This window comes from Oncorhynchus nerka, linkage group LG15 (assembly GCF_034236695.1).
Source record: "Oncorhynchus nerka isolate Pitt River linkage group LG15, Oner_Uvic_2.0, whole genome shotgun sequence".
In the NCBI taxonomy this organism is placed as follows: domain Eukaryota; kingdom Metazoa; phylum Chordata; class Actinopteri; order Salmoniformes; family Salmonidae; genus Oncorhynchus; species Oncorhynchus nerka.
The window spans coordinates 70,675,384-70,700,987 of record NC_088410.1 but is presented as its reverse complement, the minus strand read 5'-3'; the positions used below and the strand labels follow the sequence as shown (position 1 = coordinate 70,700,987).

General features: G+C 42.5%; 1 protein-coding gene across 1 annotated transcript in view; it reads right to left on the bottom strand.

Moving 5' to 3' along the window:
* Positions 1-25,604, bottom strand: part of LOC115125325 (transcription factor EB-like) — an 89,307-nt gene that overhangs the window by 51,808 nt on the left and 11,895 nt on the right. Inside the window, 2 exon segments of the mRNA XM_065001861.1 lie at positions 6,749-6,863; positions 8,633-8,726. Coding sequence (XP_064857933.1) covers positions 6,749-6,760 — 12 coding nt within the window. The 5' untranslated portion in view covers positions 6,761-6,863; positions 8,633-8,726.

Here is a 25,604-nt window from a genome sequence, read left to right as displayed (position 1 = left end):
CACCACTACTATTAACACTATTACACCACTACTATTAACACTATTACACCACTACTATTAACACTATTACACCACTACTATTAACACTATAACACCACCACTACTATTAACACTATTACACCACTAGTATTAACACTATTACACCACTAATATTAACACTATTACACCACTACTAGTAACACTATTACACCACTACTATTAACACTATCACACCACTACTATTAACACTATTACACCACTACTATTACCACTACTACACCACTACTACTCTGCTACTATTAACACTATTACACCGCTACTATTAACACTATTACACCACTACTATTAACACTATTACACCACTACTATTAACACTATTACACCACTACTACTCTGCTACTATTAACACTATTACACCGCTACTATTAACACTATTACACCACCACTACTATTAACACTATTACACCACCACTACTATTAACACTATCACACCACTACTATTAACACTATTACACCACTACTATTAACACTATTACACCACTACTACACCACTACTACTCTGCTACTATTAACACTATTACACCGCTACTATTAACACTATTACACCACTACTATTAACACTATTACACCACTACTATTAACACTATTACACCACTACTACTCTGCTACTATTAACACTATTACAACACTACTACTGCTATTAACACGATTACACCACTACTACTCTGCTACTATTAACACTATTACACCACTACTACTCTGCTACTATTAACACTATTACAACACTACTACTGCTATTAACACTATAACACCACTACTATTAACACTATTACACCACTACTACACTGCTACTATTAACACTATTACACCACTACTACTCTGCTACTATTAACACTATTACACCACTACTACTGCTATTAACACTATAACACCACTACTACTGCTATTAACACTATAACACCACTACTACTGCTATTAACACTATTACACCACTACTATTAACACTATTACACCACTACTATTAACACTATTACACCACCACTATTAACACTATTACACCACCACTATTAACACTATTACACCACCACTACTGCTACTATTAACACTATTACACCACTACTACTACTATTAACACTATAACACCACTACTACAGCTACTATTAACACTAACACCACTACTACTGCTATTAACACTATTACACCACTACTATTAACACTATTACAACACTACTACCCTGCTACTATTAACACTATAACACCACTACTACTATTAACACTATCACACCACTACTACTCTGCTACTATTAACACTATTACACCACTACTACTCTGCTACTATTAACACTATTACACCACTACTACTGCTATTAACACTATAACACCACTACTACTGCTATTAACACTATAACACCACTACTACTGCTATTAACACTATTACACCACTACTATTAACACTATTACACCACTACTATTAACACTATTACACCACCACTATTAACACTATTACACCACCACTATTAACACTATTACACCACCACTACTGCTACTATTAACACTATTACACCACTACTACTACTATTAACACTATAACACCACTACTACAGCTACTATTAACACTAACACCACTACTACTGCTATTAACACTATTACACCACTACTATTAACACTATTACAACACTACTACCCTGCTACTATTAACACTATAACACCACTACTACTATTAACACTATCACACCACTACTACTCTGCTACTATTAACACTATTACACCACTACTACTCTGGTACTATTAACACTATTACACCACTACTACTCTGCTACTATTAACACTATAACACCACTACTACTGCTATTAACACTATTACACCACTACTATTAACACTATTACACCACTGCTATTAACACTATTACACCACTACTATTAACACTATTACACCACTACTATTAACACTATTACACCACTACTATTAACACTATTACACCACTACTATTAACACTATTACACCACCACTACTATTAACACTAACACCACTACTACAGCTACTATTAACACTATAACACCACTACTACTATTAACACTATTACACCACTACTACTCTGCTACTATTAACACTATTACACCACTACTATTAACACTATTACACCACTACTACTCTGCTACTATTAACACTATAACACCACTACTACTATTAACACTATTACACCACTACTACTCTGCTACTATTAACACTATTACACCACTACTACTCTGCTACTATTAACACTATTACACCACTAGTATTAACACTATTACACCACTACTAGTAACACTATCACACCACTACTATTAACACTATCACACCACTACTATTAACACTATTACACCACTACTATTAACACTATTACACCACTACTATTAACACTATTACACCACTACTACTCTGCTACTATTAACACTATTACACCGCTACTATTAACACTATTACACCACTACTATTAACACTATTACACCACTACTATTAACACTATTACACCACTACTATTAACACTATTACACCACTACTATTAACACTATTACACCACTACTACTCTGCTACTATTAACACTATTACACCACTACATGCACTTCTAATTCGATCACTTTTACTTCTGCAAATACGCTACATCAGAAACAGGACCTGACCAAGAAAAACTCATGTCCACTATTACTACTACCACTAGCTACACACGGACAGACACAATGCCTCTGGTTGTATTTGTAGGCTCTGACCAATTGGGTGATTACATTTTCAAACTCAATCGGCTCGCCTAGGAATGCCAGCCAGAGGGACAAGTCCACTCCTAAGTTTAGCTTTTAGCATGATGACATTTCCTGCACATCTTGGTGATCTAGTTGAGCTTCATTTTTATTTATTTTATTTCACCTTTATTTAACCAGGTAGACCAGTGGAGAACAAGTTCTCATTTACAACTCTGACCTGGCCAAGATAAAGCAAAGCAGTGTGACAAAAACAACACAGAGTTACACACAAACAATTGTACTGTCAAAAACACAATAGAAAAAGGTCCCTGACGAATTGTCCCTTCATGTTAGCATGCCAATGATTTCAGCACATCTTATTGTAATCTAGCTGGTTTAGTTCAACATGCTAGTCTCCCAGCATGTCTCAATGTGATCTAGCTGGTTTAGCTTAGAATGCTAGCTGAAATGCTATGCTTTATCTTGGCCAGATCGCAGTTGCAAATGAGAACTTGTTCTCAACTAGCCTACCTGGTTAAATATAGGTTAAATAAATAAATAAAATAAAAAACATTCAGAAGCAAACCTGTGTGTGATATGGCAAAGTTTAGCTTAGCTTAATGCTAATGCATGCTAACACTCTCAACGTAGTTAATCATGTTCAGTTCCAAATAGACTTTTTACTCCTACTCCAAGGTAAACGATTGGAAATATTATGCGAAAATGGCAAAACTTCTATCTGGTTGAGCTACCCTACGGGACACCACCTCATTCAATGCTCAGTGCTGCCAGTGCATTCTCTCACTCTCATACACACTCTGTTCACGCTCACCATGATGACATAGTAAATGAGGGATAGAAAGTATATTGAAAGCAGGTGCTTCCACACAGGTGTGGTTCCAGAGTTAATTAAGCAATGAACATTTCATCATGCTAAGGGTGATGTATAAAATGCCCAGTTTGTCATTATTTTGTCTAACATGGCTAGAAGAAGAGATCTCAGTGACTTTGAAAGAGGGGCCTCAACGATGCATAGGAGGTTTAAATGGTGTGTGTGTCTCAGTCACCAGATCAACCCAATTGAACACTTATGGGAGATTCTGGAGACAGCGTTTTCCACAACCATCAACAAAACACCAACTGGAATTTGTCATGGAAGAATGACGTCACATCCCTCCAATAGGGTTCCAGAGACACTTGTAGAATCTATATGAAGGCACAGTGAATCTGCTCTGGCTGCTCATGGTGGGCCAACACCCTATTAAGACACTTTATGTTGGTGTTTACTTGATTCTGGCAGTTACAGCGCATTCGGAAAGTATTCAGACCCCTTGACTTTTCCCACATTTTGCTATGTTACAGTCTGATTCTAAAATAGATTACATATATAACATCTCAGAAATCTACACAAAATACCCCATAATAACTTATTTACATAAGTATTCAGACCCTTTGCTATGAGACTTGGAATTGAGCTCAGGTGCATCCTGTTTCCATTGATCATACTTGAGATGTTTCTACAACTTGATTGGAGTCCACCTGTGGTAAATTCAATAGATTTTACATAATTTGGAAAGGCACACCTGTCTATATAAGGTCCCACAGTTAACAGTGCATGTCAGAGCTAAAACCATGACATGAGGTCAAAGGAATTGTCCGTAGAGCCCCCGAGACAGGATTGTGTAGAGGTACAGATCTGGGGAAGGGTACCAAAACAATTCTGCAGCATTGAAGGTCCCCAAGAACACAGTGGCCTTCCTCATTCTTAAAATGGAAGAAGTTTGGAACCTCCAAGACTCTTCCTAGAGCTGGCCGTCCGGCCAAACTGAGCAATCGGGGTGAAGGGCCTTGGTCAGAGAGGTGACCAAGAATATGATGGTCACTCTGCTAGAGCTCCTCTGTGGAGATGGGAGAACCTTCCAGAACGACAACCATCTCTGCAGGAGTCCACCAATCAGGCCTTGATGAAAGTGGCCAGACGGAAGCCACTCCACAGTAAAAGGCACAGGACAGCTCTCTTGGAGTTTGCCAAAAGGCACCCAAAGACTCTCAAAATTCTCATATTTATTTATTTTTTATACATTTGCACAAACAAACAAAAAAACTGTTTTTGCTTTGTCATTATGGAGTATTGTGTGTAGATTGATGAGGGAGCAAAAAACGATTTAATCAATTTGAGTAATGCTGTAACGTAACAAAATGTGGAAAAAGTCAAGGGGTCTGAATACTTTCTGAATGCACTGTACATGTAGCTTTGCATGGTGGCAATGATACGTAATACATAGATTAATATACTGTACATATACTGTACCTCTCAACTTCGCCACTCTCCTGCTGCTGACTCACATGGTTTCACTTCCTTCCACATCTCACTTACTGACAAACCGCTACCCGGCAGTGGGTTCTCCCACATGGCCCTCCAGTTGCCTGGCATACACTCAGTTTTTCAGGCATCTGTGACGCGGTGTGTGCAAAAAGCAGCCATTGTGTGCCGGGCGCTGTGATGTCACAGTGGCTTGGTTTCAAAGCTCTCTCTCATTAGAGAGTGGGTGGGGACAGACAGGAGGGGGGCAGGGTCAGTGATTAGAACACACAATGTACACACAGACACACACACAGACACACGCACGGACACACGCACGGACACACGCACGGACACACGCACGGACACACGCACGGACACACGCACGGACACACGCACGGACACACACACGGACACACACACGGACACACACACACGGACACACACACACACACACGGACACACACGGACACACACACACAGACAGACAGAGAGAACAGAAGCTGGAACATCAGCTCAGGTTGTTAATGTGTGTGAGTGTATTTATAGTTGTGGTGGTGCCATTGCCGCTAGCTCCTTATAACGGCCATCCCACAGCAGCTAAATCAGGGCTGCACACCCACCCACACCCACACACCCACACTCCTTATTACAGTCTCTGCCCAGGGCAGAGCTAAATAAGGGGTGTGTTTATAACTGGATTGTGGGTCATATGTGCCAGAGAATAAAAAAGGCAGCTGTCTATTTCCATGGCAGGGGCACAGTAACGCTGCAGGAGGAGGAATGGGAGGATAGAAGGACACACACACCTGGAGTTACCCACATGAATATAGACAATAGAAGGACACACACACCTGGAGTTACCCACATGAATATAGACAATAGAAGGACACACACACCTGGAGTTACCCACATGAACATAGACAATAGAAGGACACACACACCTGGAGTTACCCACATGAATATAGACAATAGAAGGACACACACACCTGGAGTTACCCACATGAACATAGACAATAGAAAGACACACACACCTGGAGTTACCCACATGAACATAGACAATAGAAGGACACACACACCTGGAGTTACCCACATGAATATAGGCAATAGAAGGACACACACACCTGGAGTTACCCACATGAATATAGACAATAGAAGGACACACACACCTGGAGTTACCCACATGAATATAGACAATAGAAGGACACACACACCTGGAGTTACCCACATGAATATAGACAATAGAAGGACACACACACCTGGAGTTACCCACATGAATATAGACAATAGAAGGACACACACACCTGGAGTTACCCACATGAATATAGACAATAGAAGGACACACACACCTGGAGTTACCCACATGAATATAGACAATAGAAGGACACACATAGAGAGACACAACCACACACACACACAGTTTGACATTGGTACAACAGTTTTCATGGAAGTTTAATACCGTCATGAATGGAAAGATGATATAGATGCACACAGACACCTGTTTATATTTCAACATATAAAGGAAACCATGATATGATAGGCTGTCCGGGTGCCAATTCATGATGTGACAAAGTGACAACAACTAACTTATCTTCGTGCATGGCATCACAACGGGTTAAGATCAATGACAACTCTTTCCGGTCCCATCCTCCTTTGATATCCATTCAATGCTCACAAATACTGTGTAAGATATTTGTATGAATAACACAAGCAAACAGAAGAAGTATGAATGAAATCCTGCATGTTTACCTCCCTCAGCATTATGTCGAGTGTGTCCAGTACACAGTGTAGTAATCTTACTGGAGTGTAATCAGCCCTCCTGCAGCCCTCCAGGTTCCAATCAATCAGTACAGAGTGGTCATTCCTGGGTAAGGGGGTAAGGGGGTTCCAGGGACGGGCACAGGTTTAAAATCATACAGACTTCTACCCCTCTTCTCACTACCACAAACACAAGCCTGTACACAAACACAAGCCTGTACACAAACACAAGCCTGTACACAAACACAAGCCTGTACACAAACACAAGCCTGTACACAAACACAAGCCTGTACACAAACACAAGCCTGTATGTACACAAACACAAGCCTGTACACAAACACAAGCCTGTACACAAACACAAGCCTGTACACAAACACAAGCCTGTACACAAACACAAGCCTGTACACAAACACAAGCCTGTACACACACACACACACACACACACACACACACCTTTCCGCTGTGAAATGTCTGCCGGCCCGACCTAAAGCCCAAAATAACTCCTCACTCTCTGTTCCCCTTTTGAAGAACACCATGTTCCCCTGAGCCCTGTGTGTGTGCGCGCGTGTGTGTATGTGTGTGTGTGTGTGTGTGTGCGTGCATGCATGCGTGTGTGCGTGCATGTGTGTGCATGTGGTAGTAGGAAGGAGTGGGTGAGAGATCTGTCAGATTTGGTACCTGTGCCCGTCCCCGTGTGTGTTGTGTCTCGTGCGTGGGCCCGTGTGGAACACTTGTCACAGAACACAGACCTTCCGCTAATGTGTCCGTGGAATGCCAACATACAGCCGGTACACAGCCGTTACCGGCAGACCTACACAGCTCAGACGAGTGGGGTGTCAGGGTGGGGTGTCATGTGTCAGAGTTTCTATGGTGACAGTGTGAGTCCCCTGTTCCTTCCCGTTTGGTCTCACGCACACAAACAGCTGCATCCGACGACCATGGATACACACCCTAACCGTGATTCTGACTATTACACACACAACTTAACCTTAAACTTCTAAACGACAAACCCACAGACCCCCAACACTTCCCCAAAGACACACACACCATAACCCTGCTCCTGTATTGCCACTGACTTTTCTGATCCAGGGTCTGTTTTGATGTACTGTAGCTAAAACAAGAAATAGATATTCAAGTATAATTGAATAGCGACTGTATCTGATTCGCAGGTTTTTGAAAACCATTATTTCTCAGTCTGAAGATTTGGCTGGTGTCTGATGGGAAATGATAGGGACATTTTACTGAATCTTATTTTGGTTACATCAGATGCAGTGTCATCCAATACAAGACACCGCTGTAGGTAGTGAGAAACACACACATCTCACCCCTTCCTCTGTGGTTCCCTCCTTTACTGCGAGAGACAGTGTATGGTATACAGTTGCTGCTCACCCTCAGAGCAGATACACCTAATACACTTTAAACACACAAAGCACACACCGACCGTCGTCTGAGATCACAGACAGAGCCGGCCTGTATCCACTCTGTGAGAGGAGAGGTGGTTTGAGAAGACTCAACCACAGAGACTCCCGAGAGGGAACAGAGAGTTGGGGGGTTTCCCTGCTTCTCTACAGGGACAGAGAAAGGTTAGGAGTCAGGAGCAGGTGAATCCATGTGACCCCAGGCACCAGTTCCTTTAAGATGGATCACTAGCATGTCATACCACCTGACCAGGAATCTCTCACCTTCTCTTTTTTAACCATGATTTAACCAGGGAAGTCACATTCACATAGCAATCCTTTTTTAAATGAGCCCTGGCACACCCTGCTTCTCCCCTTCTCTCTGAATACAGTATCTAACACACAGGAACACACAGAGATATAAACATACAGTGAGAAGCAAACAGTGACACACACACACACACACACATAATGTTACCTCTTGGTGAGAAAGTGCTGCTGGGAAAGATGGGGCTGTGCTCCTCACGCTGATCTCTACATCTCTAGACACGCCGGAGAGGGTGGGCTGCAAACTACAGACAGAGAGAGAGAGAAACCAATGAGATACAGCAATACACATTCAGGTAGTACAAGGTAGTACATGGTGATAGTACAGTAGTAGAAGGGAGTACATGGTGATAGTACAAGGTAGTACATGGTGATAGTACAAGGTAGTACAAGGGAGTACATGGTGATAGTACAAGGTAGTACAAGGGAGTACATGGTGATAGTACAAGGTAGTACAAGGGAGTACATGGTGATAGTACAGTAGTAGAAGGGAGTACATGGTGATAGTACAGTAGTAGAAGGGAGTACATGGTGATAGTACAGTAGTAGAAGGGAGTACATGGTGATAGTACAGTAGTAGAAGGGAGTACATGGTGATAGTACAGTAGTAGAAGGGAGTACATGGTGATAGTACAGTAGTAGAAGGGAGTACATGGTGATAGTACAGTAGTAGAAGGGAGTATATGGTGATAGTACAGTAGTAGAAGGGAGTATATGGTGATAGTACAGTAGTAGAAGGGAGTACATGGTGATAGTACAGTAGTAGAAGGGAGTACATGGTTATAGTACAGTAGTAGAAGGGAGTACATGGTGATAGTACAGTAGTAGAAGGGAGTACATGGTGATAGTACAGTAGTAGAAGGAGTACATGGTGATAGTACAGTAGTAGAAGGGAGTACATGGTGATAGTACAGTAGTAGAGGGGAGTACATGGTGATAGTACAGTAGTAGAGGGGAGTACATGGTGATAGTACAGTAGTAGAAGGGAGTACATGGTGATAGTACAGTAGTAGAAGGGAGTACATGGTGATAGTACAGTAGTAGAAGGGAGTACATGGTGATAGTACAGTAGTAGAGGGGAGTACATGGTGATAGTACAGTAGTAGAAGGGAGTACATGGTGATAGTACAGTAGTAGAGGGGAGTACATGGTGATAGTACAGTAGTAGAAGGGAGTACATGGTGATAGTACAGTAGTAGAAGGGAGTACATGGTGATAGTACAGTAGTAGAGGGGAGTACATGGTGATAGTACAGTAGTAGAAGGGAGTACATGGTGATAGTACAGTAGTAGAAGGGAGTACATGGTGATAGTACAGTAGTAGAAGGGAGTACATGGTGATAGTACAGTAGTAGAAGGAACTGTTCTAGTCAGGTGGTCTGGCAACATAGGCCATGGTGAGGCAACAGGTGGACATGCTCAGGCTTATAATAGAAATGACTTTCCAAAACAATTGATGCAGTGGACCGTGTGGGTGTGTGTGTGTATGTGCATGATGTGATGAGGAGTTTCCATATGGCTGCAATAGTTCTGGAAAGCATTCATCACAACGGCATATACACCTGAGGAGGCTGTGATGTATGAAGCTGCTCTTATATTATGGCTTAACATGTAAGGTTCTGAAATCCATTTCAGTGAACTAGCAGACAGACGGAGAAATGACACACTAATAACACATTCATCCCTTCATCTCCTGTTCTGTTAGTTTGGAGTCAACAGAACTCTAAAAATAACCCCCCATATCCCGGCCTACCCTCCGAAACCATGAGCTCAGCACATTACTTAAATGGGGTAGATCTCAAGTCCCAAAGTAGCTTCATCTCCTTCATTGGCACTGATCAGAAAACAGAGGGCAAGCGGAGGGCCACCCGGCATGGCGGAGGCTTTCTGAGGCCTTATGCTCGACAGGGAGGAAGAGGAGGAGCTCAGCATGTACGTTACCAGGATGCTGCTTTCATCTGTCCACATCTTTATGTCAGTGGAAAAGACGAAGAGAGAAAGACACTTTACAATGAGAGGTGCAGTCCTTTTCATATTCCAAAACAGTCTTAGGTAAAGACAAAAGGGCTAGATCACCAAATCAACCACAACTCTGTTTCCCTTCCTCATCACCTTGGATTTCACAACTCCCAAGATCAGGAGTGAGGCAACTACTTCCTGTTACACTAGGCCAGGGAAACATCCATATCAACCACAAACCATAAACAAGGGCTCTTCACATTCAGGTCCACAGAACTCCAGGTTTTCATCCTGCCCCACTAATCAGGAACTGATTCAGACCTGAGAAATGACTATTTCACTTCCAAATACAACAGACACACATAATAGCCCTAATATAGGAGCAGTATCAGTAGCCAGTGGACACTACCAATTTCGGTATAAATTACAGAAGATAACATTAAACTTCGAAATAAAAATATTTCACTCACTGACTGTGACAACGAAAGAAGCAAGTAGCAGTAGCAGTAACAGTAACAGTAGAAGTTGCAGTAACAGTAACAGCAACAGTTGCAGTAACAGTTGCAGTAACAGTATCAGTATCAGTTACAGTATCAGTTACAGTATCAGTAACAGTAGCAGTAGCAATAGAAGTAACCGTAGCAGTAGCAGTAACAGTTACAGTAGAAGTAACAGTAGCAGTAACAGTTACAGTAGCAGTAACCATAGCAGTAACAGTAGCAGTTACAGTAGAGGTAACAGTAACAGTTAGTTACAGTAGAAGTTACAGTTGCAGTACCACTAGCAGTAACATTAGCAGTAACAGTAGCAGTTGCAGTAACAGTAACAGTAGCAGTAGCAGTAACAGTAACAGTAGCAGTTGCAGTAAAAGTAACAGCTGCAATAACAGTAGCAGTAACAGTAGCAATAGAAGTAGCAGTAGCAGTAGCAGTAACAGTTACAGTAACAGTTACAGTAACAGTTACAGTAACAGTAGCAGTTGCAGTTACAGTATCAGTAATAGTATCAGTAACAGTAACAGTAGCAGTAACAGTAGCAGTAACAGTTACAGTATCAGTAAAAGTAGCAGTAACAGTAGCAGTATCAGTAACAGTAGCAGTATGAGTAACAGTAACAGTAGCAGTACCAATAGAAGTAACCGTAGCAGTAGCAGTAACAGTTACAGTAGAAGTTACAGTAACAGTAGCAGTAACAGTTACAGTAGCAGTAACCGTAGCAGTAACAGTTACAGTAGCAGCAACAGTAGCAGTAACAGTTACAGTAGAAGTAACAGTAACAGTTAGTTACAGTAGAAGTTACAGTTGCAGTAACACTAGCAGTAACATTAGCAGTAACAGTAGCAGTTGCAATAACAGTAGCAGTAGCAGTAACAGTAGCAGTAGCAGTAACAGTAGCAGTAGCAGTAACAGTAGCAGTAGCAGTAACAGTAGCAGTTGCAGTAAAAGTAACAGCTGCAATACCAGTAGCAGTAACAGTAGCAATAGAAGTAGCAGTAGCAGTAGCAGTAACAGTAGCAGTAATAGTTACAGTAGCAGTTACAGTAACAGTAGCAGTTGCAGTTACAGTAGCAGCAATAGTTACAGTAGCAGTAACAGTAGCAGATACAGTATCAGTAACAGTATCAGTATCAGTAACAGTTACAGTATCAGATACAGTAGAAGTTACAGTAACAGTAGCAGTAACAATAGCAGTAACAGTAGCAGTAACAGTAACAGTAGCAGTAACAGTTAGTTACAGTAACACTTAGTTACAGTAGCAGTAACACTAGCAGTGACAGTAGCAGTAACAGTAGCAGTAGCAGTTACAGTAGCAGTAATAGTTGCAGTAGAAGTATGAGTAACAGTAGCAGTTACAGTAGCAGTTACAGTTGAAGTTGCAGTAACATTAGCAGTAACAGTAACAGCAGCAGTTACAGTAGCAGCAGCAGTTACAGTAGCAGTAGAAGTTGCAGTAACAGTAACAGTAGCAGTTACAGTAGCAGTAACAGTAACACTAGCAGTAACAGTTACAGTAGCAGTAACAGTAGAAGTTGATGTAACATTAGCAGTAACAGTAACAGTAGCAGTTACAGTAGCAGTAGCAGTTACAGTAGCAGTAGCAGTTACAGTAGCAGTTACAGTAGCAGCAGCAGTTACAGTAGCAGTAACAGTTACAGTAGCAGTAGCAGTAACAGTTACAGTAGCATTAACAGTAGCAGTAACAATAGCAGTTGCAGTTACAGTAGCAGTAGCAGTTACAGTAACAGTAGCAGTTACAGTAGCAGTAGCAGTTACAGTAGCAGCAGCAGTTACAGTAGCAGTAACAGTTACAGTAGCAGTAGCAGTAACAGTTACAGTAGCATTAACAGTAGCAGTAACAATAGCAGTTGCAGTTACAGTAGCAGTAGCAGTTACAGTAACAGTAGCAGTTACAGTAGCAGTAGCAGTAACAGTTACAGTAGCATTAACAGTAGCAGTAGCAGTTACAGTAACAGTAGCAGTAACAGTAACAGTAGCAGTTACAGTAGCAGTAGCAGTTACAGTAGCAGCAGCAGTTACAGTAGCAGTAACAGTTACAGTAGCAGTAGCAGTTACAGTAGCATTAACAGTAGCAGTAACAATAGCAGTTGCAGTTACAGTAGCAGTAGCAGTTACAGTAACAGTAGCAATAACAGTTGCAGTTACAGTAGAAGTTACAGTAACAGTAGCAGTAACAGTAGCAATAACAGTAGCAGTTACAGTAGCAGTAGCAGTAACAGTAGCAGTAACAGTTACAGTAGCAGTTACAGTAGCAGTAACAGTTACAGTAGCAGTAACAGTAGAAGTTACAGTAACAGTTAGTTACAGTAGCAGGTAGTTACAGTAGCAGTTGCAGTAGCAGTTGCAGTTGCAGTAGCAGTTGCAGTTGCAGTAGCAGTTAAAGTAACAGTTGCAATAACAGTAGCAGTAGCAGTAGCAGTAAAAGTAACAGTAGCAGTAACAGTAGCAGTAATAGTTACAGTAGCAGTTACAATAACAGTAGCAGTAACAGTAGCAGTAACAGTAACATTAGCAGTTACAGTAGCAGTACCAGTAGCAGTAATAGTTACAGTAGAAGTAACAGTAACAGTAACAGTAGCAGTTACAGTAACAGTATCAGTAGCAGTAACAGTAACAGTAGCAGTAACAGTATCAGTAACAGTTGCAGTAACAGTATCAGTTACAGTATCAGTTACAGTATCAGTAGCACTAGCAATAGAAGTAAATGTAGCAATAGCAGTAACAGTTGCAGTAGCAGTTACAGTAGCAGTAACAGTAGCAGTAACAGTTACAGTAGCAGCAGCAGTTACAGTAGCAGTAACAGTAGCAGTTACAGTAGCAGTAACAGTTGCAGTAACAGTAGCAGTTGCAATAGCAGTAGCAGTAACAATAGCAGTAGCAGTAACAATAGCAGTAACAGTAACAGTTGCAGTTACAGTAGCAGTTGCAGTAACAGTAGCAGTTGCAGTAACAGTAGCAGTTGCAGTAACAGTAGCAGTTGCAGTAACAGTTGCAGTTACAGTAACAGTAGTAGTAACAACTAGTTACAGTAACAGTATCAGTTACAGTAACAGTATCAGTTACAGTAACAGTAACAGTTGCAGTAGCAGTAACAGTTACAGTAGCAGTTGCAGTAACAGTTGCAGTTACAGTAGCAGTAGCAGTTACAGTAACAGTAGCAGTTGCAGTAACAGTAGCAGTTGCAGTAACAGTAGCAGTTGCAGTAACAGTAGCAGTTGCAGTAACAGTTGCAGTAACAGTTGCAGTTGCAGTAACAGTAGTAGTAACAACTAGTTACAATAACAGTATCAGTTACAGTAACAGTATCAGTTACAGTAACAGTAACAGTTGCAGTATCAGTAACAGTTGCAGTATCAGTAACAGTTGCAGTAACAGTTGCAGTTGCAGTAACAGTAGTAGTAACAACTAGTTACAGTAACAGTATCAGTTACAGTAACAGTTACAGTAACAGTATCAGTTACAGTAACAGTTACAGGAACAGTATCAGTTACAGTAACAGTTACAGTAACAGTTACAGTTGCAGTAGCAGTAACAGCTAGTTACAGTAACAGTTACAGTAGCAGTTACAGTAGCAGTAGCAGTTCGGATGTACATAACTGAGATTTCCATCCAATCTTATATAAACATGACTGGTCCATTCTCCATGGCAAGTTATCCATTATACAAGGATATATCTGTGACTCAATGAAGCCAGTCTACTCACCAACCCACCACACAGAGCATGTATTCAAACAACCTATTTGCCCAGCGACAAATTATATCTCATTCCTTGCTTACAGTCCAGTCACAAATTATATCTAATTTCTTGCTTACAGTCCAGTCACAACTTATATCTAATTTCTTGCTTACTGTCCAGTCACAAATTATATCTCATTCCTTGCTTACAGTCCAGTCACAACTTATATCTAATTTCTTGCTTACTGTCCAGTCACAAATTATATCTCATTCCTTGCTTACAGTCCAGTCACAACTTATATCTAATTTATTGCTTACTGTCCAGTCACAAACAGCTGATACGGTCAGTAGCACAACCCAACACATAAGGAAATTCCAGAGTCCAGTCATATTGTATGGTATTATATCCAAAGAGAGACAATCCCACAGCCAGATGGAAACAGAGGCAGAAGGGGGGAAAGATCACGACACGGATGATCCTACATCCTTACCAGGGACAATTCAACAATCGTCAGATCAACATACTGTCTGTATTCCAGACACCTCTACCACTACACACCGTTCATAGACACTCAGAGAGAGGACTCTGCTAGCTGGGTTGAGCTCTTATACAGTCTCTCTCTGGTCTCTGCTCGTGACACCGCGCCTCTCCACTCAAAGAGTCACAGGGACAGGGTTAGTCACTGCCCCTTCCTCCCCAAACCAACTGCGTTTCCTCCTCCTCCTCATAAATGAATGCCAGGGTGTCCAGAATATCGCTGTCTGTGGGAGGAACAAAGGGGACTCAGTGTCCGGAACCCCGCAGCAGATGCCCCCTGTCAAACACACACACACAGAACTCCCACAGAACTCTGCCCCTAAGCTGGGAAATCCATTCCCCTTCCCTGTGAGCTGTGAGTATGGCTGAAACGCACACAAAAACACACACACAAATGCCAAGAAAGAGGGGGCAGCTACGTCTCTGATTGAGAGAAGGGGCGTGACGCCGTTGAATCGCACGGACTCCACTGACATACACACACACACACACACACTTCCACAGTGCCCACACACACACTTCCACAGTGCCCACACACACACTTCCACAGTGATAAGGCTCTCAGAGCGATAAGGCTCTCTGATAACACACACAGGTATGACATGTTTATAGTGCTTGGTATCTTCAACAGAATGGTAGCAGACCATAATGTTGTCTGATACATGACAGAATGCTGTTCAATCATGTGAGCAACAACTCCCTCTGCTATTAACAATGACAGACTGGAAATGAATGAGGGCATTTTCCATCAGCTACCAGCCTAAGGAATGACATTGCTGAGACATAAAGGCATCAGTACAGAGGCAGAATCAAACATTGCACAAACCATTTAGGTGAACAACCACAACAAACGGAATCACAGATGTCCCATACCATGACAACAATGATAACGTTTTTTAAACATGTCCGCCCTTGTGATTATTTTAAGGAAACGTTGGTCCAAACAGGTTGATACTGATTGAATGATAGCTTACTAAAAAAATAAGTGATATGTGGATTGTAAATTCAGGAACTGTGCACTGTGTTCACTCAGTCTGTGTCCTTTAACCCCCCTCCCTCACTCCCACTCCCACCACAACCACACATTCTACCTGTACACAGGTAAGAGTTTCTCTCCAGTCTGTTCAGAAAATAGTTTAGCCCCCTCTGCTGGTGCAAGTCTGCACTCTAGGTAGTATTTGACCCGATTACCCTACTCACAATCCTAAATCATTAGAGGGAGGAATTAAATAACATCTGACCCTGTATCAGTGGCTAAGGACAGCTTCTACCTACTTCCCATTCCCATTTTGCCCCTTTACGAGATCCTATCCTGTTTCCCGATTCAGGTCTGGTGTTGACACACAGATGAGAGATGGAAGAGAGCGTCTCGACAGCCTGACCCCAGAGAAGTGACTCAGTTCACTCCCCAGCCACACCTCTCCACTATGCTGTACCACGCCAAGGTCTCATAGTCTGTGTCCCTGAGGGTCTTTTTTCTGGCCCCTCCAGTTGGCTGTGCAGCGGAGTCTCTGTACCGATCCTGTTCAGACACGTCTGATAGGGTGAACCACTAAAGATCTTTGTACCAACCTCCCTGATAGGCTGAACCCCTCAGAGTCTCTACAGAGGAGAAAAGCTCCTTCTTCATGTAGTAGTGATTTTACAGGAAGTGAGAGGTTCCCTTTACCAGAAACGAGGTTGCATAACAACTGACTCACACACACAGAGTGACCCTGTGATTGCCTGGGTCACAGGGTTCATGTTTACAAGAACCTCAAGTCATGTGATCACTCAAAGGAACGACCAGACAAAACAAATCAAGACAAAACAAAAACCAAATTCCTCCCCTCAGTGCTGTTGTGGAAGGCAGTGTGCTTGTTCAACATTGCAGACGGCACTGCCAGCAAGCCGTGATTCACTGATGTACAAAAGGCATTTCACTGTGCAAGTGACATTAAAAACCTTTCATCACAAATAACTATTTTGTAGATCAGTCAGTCCCAGTTGACCCAGAATAAATCAGATATTTGATTCTCTCGAACACGGTCCGTGTTTCCCACATGGTGGGCTGGACCAACTAGTGGGTTTCAGCTAACTCCTCCTGGGTTGCAGCTGTTACTCATACAGATAACCATGGTGATACCACAGTAAGTGATAATCAAAGTGATAAGGTGAATGGGACAGTTGCTAGGTAGTAAGGAGAAGAAAATCCTGAACATCTGGTTGTCTCTCGTACCCTGATGAGATAATTTTGGCACTGAACAGCATTTACTAAATATATAACCAATCAGAACCAACAACACTGTTGTTGTATGCATTTCCTGGCTATGTGACCTTGGACAATGGAACATAGGTTAATTAATTCTCTAAACGTCATGACCTCTTCAATACAACACATTTTTATGGACCTTCAATCAAACAGGATTTAGAATTCTGCAAATTCTCTGGGCCCTTGAGTATTATCAGCTATGTGTTCTAGTTATATAATATAGTTATGTTTATCCTAATGCTATTGGTTGAAATTATGATGGTCAAACTCTATCTCACACCACAGTATGGCTCTGGGGAGCATTGTGGACAGAGCTGTATGTCGAGCGTATTGATTGGTTGGTCAGTGTGTTTTAGAATGTGGCCTTTGACTAATCAATCAGGATCTGCCCCAGGGTGACACACCACCAACAACAGAGAGATTCAGCAGGCTGATTTAGTTAGGCTTTTTAAGGGGAAGCGTGTTGTGCTTTAAAAAGGGCCAGCGTACCCAGCGCTTCCCCTCTTCCACCTCTCTGCTGGGGTCTCTCCATCCTCATCCGCATCCAAACCTACTGGATATATTCAGACATTAGTTTCAGCGGTATGAGGAGACACAGACTTGCACTGAACTCTCGTCTCATAGGCTCACTGAAACACTGGGAGGCATGGTTCTCACATTCATACGTGCTAACAACAAGGCCTTGTTTGCAAACACACTGGGGCACCTTTAATAGCCTGATAGAGACAGCAGTGTATTTACAGTGTTATTTTGGGGCAAGGGCAGCACTGGGGCAGGCAACCTGCTGATTGGCTAGAGCAGCTGCATGCCGGTTGTTGTTGACCAATCCATAAGCGTCTGTGTGGGATGGAAATCTGACCAAGAAAGCCTTGTGCTCCTGACAATGGCCTATGGAGAGAAGAGGCTGGGCCCACACACAGGTTTGTTTTACTATCCTCGTGGGGACCAAATACTGAGTCAGAAAGTTACAGACGTACAAATACTGTATCATACCCCGCCCCCCAGAAAATGCTAACCTCCCCTGTTCTTGTAATGTTGAGAGTTCAGCATGTCTTAGGGGGAGTATATATGTGTGTCTGTAACTTTCTTACTCATCATTATTCACAATTCATGCATGATAATCCGTAATCATGTTAGCATCCACATTAATGTAGAAGTGTTCAGAAACATATTCTATTCTAATTTACAGTAAAAGTGACTCTAAAATGACACAATACATTATTTACCATTCATTTCTATGGGGCAGAAAATAATCTGTAACACAAACAAAACAAACAGCAAATGCATCCATCAAGTTTGTAGAGTCACAAGCTTAACGGAATCATTGCGTTCTAGGAATGTGGGACCTACTTTAATACACATACTGTATAAGAGAATTTGTCCGAATACTTTTGGTCCCTTAAAATGGGGGGGTTAATGTATAAAAAGTGCTGTAATTTCTATAGGTTCACCCAATATGGATGGAAAGACCCTCAAATTAAAGCTGACAGTCTGCACTTTAACCTCATAGTCATTGTATCATTAACCTCATAGCCATTGTATCATTAACCTCATATTTATAGTATCATTAACCTCATAGTCATTGTATCATTGACCTCATAGTCATTGTATCATTGACCTCATAGTCATTGTATCATTGACCTCATAGTCATTGTATCATTGACCTCATAGTCATTGTATCATTGACCTCATAGTCATTGTATCATTGACCTCATAGTCATTGTATCATTGACCTCATAGTCATTGTATCATTGACCTCTGTCCCAATACCTTTGAGCTCATTTTACGTGGCAGGACTTGTAGATGATATCAGATTACTAAAGGAAACCCAGACATGACTTGCCCAGCAATGCAGAACTCCCAAATGAGCTAAATGCCTTTAATGTTCGCTTCAAGGAATATAACACTATGCCTTGCATGAAAGCCCCTGTTTTTCTGGAAGACTGTGTGATCAGGTAGCCTAGCGGGTAAGAGTTGGACCAGTAACCGAAAGGTTGCTGGTTTAAATCAAGAGGCGACTAGGTGAAAAAGAAATCGATGTCCCCTTGAGCAATTTCCCCTGTAAATCCTTCTGGATGAGAGCTAAATTATGAAGGGAGCTCCGATGGGAGCAAACCTTTGAAACAGATTAACAATTAACAGTCTGGCCGCCGGGCCAGACGGAATACCAGGGCATGTTCTTTTTTTCCAATGTTTTTATTATTCTTTTTTTCCAATACATAACATACAGATGCACACTAACATCCACAACATCACCCCTGCCCAGACCCACCTGCTCACAGCCCCATCTTCAGCATCACTCTCATCACTTTAAACCATTGTTTCTCTCCGTCACACACGCACTTTCAACATTCAGATAATAAAGCATTTGACCTTTCCATCGTGTTTGCGACGGAGGATTGGTTGATTTCCAGCACTCATATGCCATGTCTTGAAATATGCTGACAGGCGGATTAAATCTTCATTTACATTGTAATACTTCTTGACAGCCAACTTTCTAATTCTGACCATAGCTTTTGTACTTTATAGTACATAATATGATCAAAAGTATGTGGATGCTCGTCGAACATCTCATTCCAAAACCATGGGCATTAATATAGAGTTGGTCCTGTTACATCTGCTCACGCCCTCTACTGCTCATCCTGTGTCTCCCTAACCTGCCCCCACTCCCCGAGTGCTCGCTCCCTCTTCCCCTCTCTCTGTGTGTGATTGTGTGGACGGAGACAGGTGTGCTGGAGGCAGAGCAGATCCCCACCAGCTGCACCTGTTCCTTAATCAAGACATAATCAAATACTCAATCCTGCCACTTCCACACTGCCAGATTGTAACCTCTGCTCAGTCAGTCTGTGTTTTTAGCCGGTTGTTCCTCTATAGATCCTGTTTTCCCAAGCCTGACGCTGTTTTCCTCTCCACTACAGTTCTGTCCACTATGACTCTGGTCCCTGTCTCCAGTCCCACGTCCCGTCAGTCCCTGGACTCCCCACTCTACTGTTTCCTTGGCTTCCTCTCCGGACCTGCTTACCCATCCCTAACTGCCCTCGCTCCAGCCTCAGCCTCAGCACCTGGCTCCCTGCAACCAGAGCTTTCCCTGGCCTTCATCCCATCTTCCCCCTGTTTTTCAATAAATACCTTGGTCACCTTATCCCAGTTTCCTCGTCTGAGTCTGCTCTACGGTTCACCTGCTCCGCTCCGCATAACAGGTCTCCCCTTTGCTGCTATAACAGCCTCCACTCTTCTGGGAAGGCTTTCCACTAGATGTTGGAACAGTGCTGCTCTAACAGCCTCCACTCTTCTGGGAAGGCTTTCCACTAGATGTTGGAATATTGCTGTGGGGACTTGCTTCCATTCAGCCAAAAGAGCATTAGTGAGGTCGGGCACTGATGTTGGGCGATTAGGCCTGACTCGCAGTCGGTGTTCCAATTCATCCCAAAGGTGTTCGATGGGGTTGAGGTCCGGACTGTGTCCAGGCCCTTCCCCAAACTGATGCCACAAAGTTGGAAGCACAGAATGTCATTATATGCTGTAGCGTTAAGATTTCCCTTCACTGGAACTAAGGGGATGAGCATCTTCAATATGTTCCCATTGTTCTTCTTTAGTGCATTTAACTATATGTCGCAAGTAAAAGCCCTGGATGGTGAGTTGATACAATTTCAAGTCTGGAAGTTTAAAACCACCCTCAGATTTAGGACGATGTAAAACTTTCCTTTTCATTCTATGAGTTTTATTTGTCCATATAAAGTATTTTATGACCAAGTAGTTTTTTAAAGAATGTCTTCAGTGGGGTAGTTAGTATTACCGAGAATGAATGTAAAAGCTTTGTGAGACGTGACATTCTGAAGAGGTTGATTCTACTTGGAAGATTGTTTCTATTTAATTAGATCTGCTTTCATACTGTTGAGTAATGGGATAAAGTTGTCTTTATATATATTTTGTTCTCAAAGCATTCACAGACCAGCAGGCAGGTGTCTTCACAGACATGTTCAATCTCTCCTTGTCCCAGTCTGTAATCCCAACATGTTTCAAGCTGACCACCATTGTCCCTGTTCCCAAGAGATCCAAGGTAACCTGCCTAAATGACTGTCCCCTTGTAGAACTCACATCTGTAATTATGAAGTGCTTTGAAAGGCTGGTCATGACACACATCAACACCATCATCCCAGATAACCTAGATCAAGGATCCTCAACTTGATTCAGCCGCAGGGACAATTATTTCTTATAAAAATTAGTTTTGCTTTGGAATTCTTTGTGGATCTGTGTAATCTGAGGGAAATATGTCTCTCTAATATGGTCATACATTTGGCAGGTTAGGAAGTGCAGCTCAGTTTCCACCTCATTTTGTGGGCAGTGTGCAAATAGCCTGGTCTGCATATGGCGGCTTCTCTCAATAGCAATGCTCAGAGTCTGTACATAGTCAAAGCCTGCCTTAATTATGGGTCAGTCACAGTAGTCAGGAATACTTCCACTGTGTACTTTCTGTTTAGGGTCAACATTCCAGTTTGCCATGTTTTTTAATAATCTATTTGTTTTCTCATGATTTGGTTGAGTCTAATTGTGTTACTGTTGTTGTCCGAGGGGTCTCTCTCTTTGCAACTCGCTTTTTCTCTCTCTCCCAATCTCTTCGACTGTCCCTCCCGCTCTCGCCACATCAGGGGGGGATTAGCAGGGAGCTGCTCACTTTAAAGTATGACAACTATGCCTGCCTTTGACCTAGCTGGCATCTACATTCACACGCACAGAGACAGAGAGACAGAGAGAGAGAGAGAGAGAGAGAGAGAGAGAGAGAGAGAGAGAGAGAGAGAGACAGAGAGATGGGCTAGCAGAGAGAGACAGAGACAGAGAGAGAGACAGAGAGAGACAGAGAGAGAGACCGAGAGAGACCGTGAGAGACCGTGAGAGAGACAGAGAGACAGAGAGGGACAGAGAGGGACAGAGAAAGACAGAGAAAGACAGAGAGAGAGAGAGAGTGAGAGACAGTGAGAGATGGGCTAGCAGGGACAAACAGAGAGAAGAACAGGAAGCGAGGAAGGCTGAGGGAGAGCGAGAGAGAAGAACAGGAAGCGAGGAAGGCTGAGGGAGAGCGAGAGAGAAGAACAGGAAGCGAGGAAGGCTGAGGGAGAGCGAGAGAGAAGAACAGGAAGCGAGGAAGGCTGAGGGAGAGCGAGAGAGAAGAACAGGAAGCGAGGAAGGCTGAGGGAGAGCGAGAGAGAAGAACAGGAAGCGAGGAAGGCTGAGGGAGAGCGAGAGAGAAGAACAGGAAGTGAGGAAGGCTGAGGGAGAGCGAGAGAGAAGAACAGGAAGCGAGGAAGGCTGAGGGAGAGCGAGAGAGAAGAACAGGAAGCGAGGAAGGCTGAGGGAGAGCGAGAGAGAAGGGGTAAGATGTTTTGGGAGTTTAGTCAGTGAGCGTAGAGGGCTGTTGCCGATGGTGGCCGTCTCGGTAAGTGCCGTCTCAAGGTGCTAATACTGGTGACAATCATCATGGGAGTCACTATAACAGAAACTCAGGATCTGCTCAGCAACGCCTTTACTATCACCAAACATGAAGGGGTTTCTGGTGAATGTAACACCAGACAGGAATGCTGCAGACACACATTAAACAAGCACAATCAAGCCCACCATCACACAGAAAATATGTCAGCGCCTGTGAATAACTCCCTGTGAGCAAAAGAGGAATGTTTTGATCAAATAAAGCATATCTGTGTCATATAGTACCTATTAAAATAGCTGTGATTTCCAGCGTTACTAATCCTGCTCGATAAGTGTTCTGCTGAGACGGAGCTTAGAGAGGAGGGAGGACAGCGAGCGGAGGTGCTGCTATCAACACTAAGGGAAGGACTGATTTAAACACTGACGGAGGTGCTGCTATCAACACTAAGGGAAGGACTGATTTAAACACTGACGGAGGTGCTGCTATCAACACTAAGGGAAGGACTGATTTAAACACTGACGGAGGTGCTGCTATCAACACTAAGGGAAGGACTGATTTAAACACTGACGGAGGTGCTGCTATCAACACTAAGGTAAGGACTGATTTAAACACTGACGGAGGTGCTGCTATCAACACTAAGGGAAGGACTGATTTAAACACTGACGGAGGTGCTGCTATCAACACTAAGGGAAGGACTGATTTAAACACTGACGGAGGTGCTGCTATCAACACTAAGGGAAGGACTGATTTAAACACTGACGGGGGTGCTGCTATCAACACTAAGGGAAGGAGTGATTTAAACACTGACGGAGGTGCTGATATCAACACTAAGGTAAGGACTGATTTAAACACTGACGGAGGTGCTGCTATCAACACTAAGGGAAGGAGTGATTTAAACACTGACGGAGGTGCTGCTATCAACACTAAGGGAAGGACTGATTTAAACACTGACGGAGGTGCTGCTATCAACACTAAGGGAAGGACTGATTTAAACACTGACGGAGGTGCTGCTATCAACACTAAGGGAAGGACTGATTTAAACACTGACGGAGGTGCTGCTATCAACACTAAGGGAAGGACTGATTTAAACACTGACGGAGGTGCTGCTATCAACACTAAGGGAAGGAATGATTTAAACACTGACGGAGGTGCTGCTATCAACACTAAGGGAAGGACTGATTTAAACACTGACAGAAGTGCTGATATCCAACAGCTTTAAGCACTTTAGAAAAAACTTTCTCTGTCTGAGTACTGAGCTGGAGGGATAGTAGGACAGACAGATAGTCTTTACAGTGTCTTCACCCTCACTTAACGGCCTAGGAGAAAGTGTGTGTGTGAATACTGTATGTGTGCGTGTGTGTGTAGGATATAAAAAGAGTTTGTCTTTACGTCATCCCGTTCACATAACAGGCTGATTGAGTGTGTTATATAATCAATCCATATTCAGTAGGCTACCTTCATTTTCTCATCTATTCCTATCTTTCTCCTTTGGTAATGTTGTTCATGTTTTTCCTGCCAATAAAGTGGTGTTGAGTTGGACAGAGTCAATTCATTTGGGATTGAGGCCTGCAGATTTCTTCTAATGCATTTAGGAGGAAATATGGACTCAGATAGGGTTGTTACGGTGACCGTATTACCGCCACACCAGCGGAGTCATGACGGCAGTCAAATTTCACTTGACCGTTTAGTCACGGTAACTAGGTTTCTCCATGCTCTGATGCTGATGGTTATTAGTAGCCTACCAAACTTGCTACCTGCCTGCCTGAACCACAGGAAAAGCGTCCTCCATTCTCTATTTAAGTGCATATTGTAGATGACATGTATTTTCCCCGCTGCCCCTGTTTTGAGACAGGTGCATGATAATGGTCCATTCTAAATCAACACAAATTTCACACATACATGATTTAGTATATTTAAAGACAACATTAAATCAATAATAGTGTGATGAGTGACATTACTAGCCTATCACCTGTGAATGATGTTTTATCACCTGTGAATGATGTATTATCACCTGTGAATGATGTATGAATGATGTATTATCACCTGTGAATGATGTATTATCACCTGTGAATGATGTATTATCACCTGTGAATGATGTATTATCACATGTGAATGATGTATTATCACCTGTGAATGAAGTTTTATCACCTGTGAATGATGTTTTATCACCTGTGAATGATGTATTATCACCTGTGAATGATGTATTATCACCTGTGAATGATGTATTATCACCTGTGAATGATGTATTATCACCTGTGAATGATGTATTATCACCTGTGAATGATGTATTATTACCTGTGAATGATGCCCATAATCACACTCTTCATGTAGCCTAGACCAATAATGTTTAAATTAGGTCTGTATCACAACTAGTGGCCAGATCATTTCTTAAAATGGAGCATACTAATCCACATTCCAACCGGTGTAGAGCCTAACTAGCATGCATATGTAGTGCGTAAGGTTCAAGTGTGGGGAGATCATTTCACCATAAAAACGCACATTTACATACATTTACATTTACATTTAAGTCATTTAGCAGACGCTCTTATCCAGAGCGACTTACAAATTGGTGCTTTCACCTTATGACATCCAGTGGAACAGCCACTTTACAATAGTGCATCTAGGTCTTTTAAGGGGGGGAGGGGGAGAAGGATTACTTTATCCTATCCTAGGTATTCCTTAAAGAGGTGGGGTTTCAGGTGTCTCCGGAAGGTGGTGATTGACTCCGCTGTCCTGGCGTCATGAGGGAGTTTGTTCC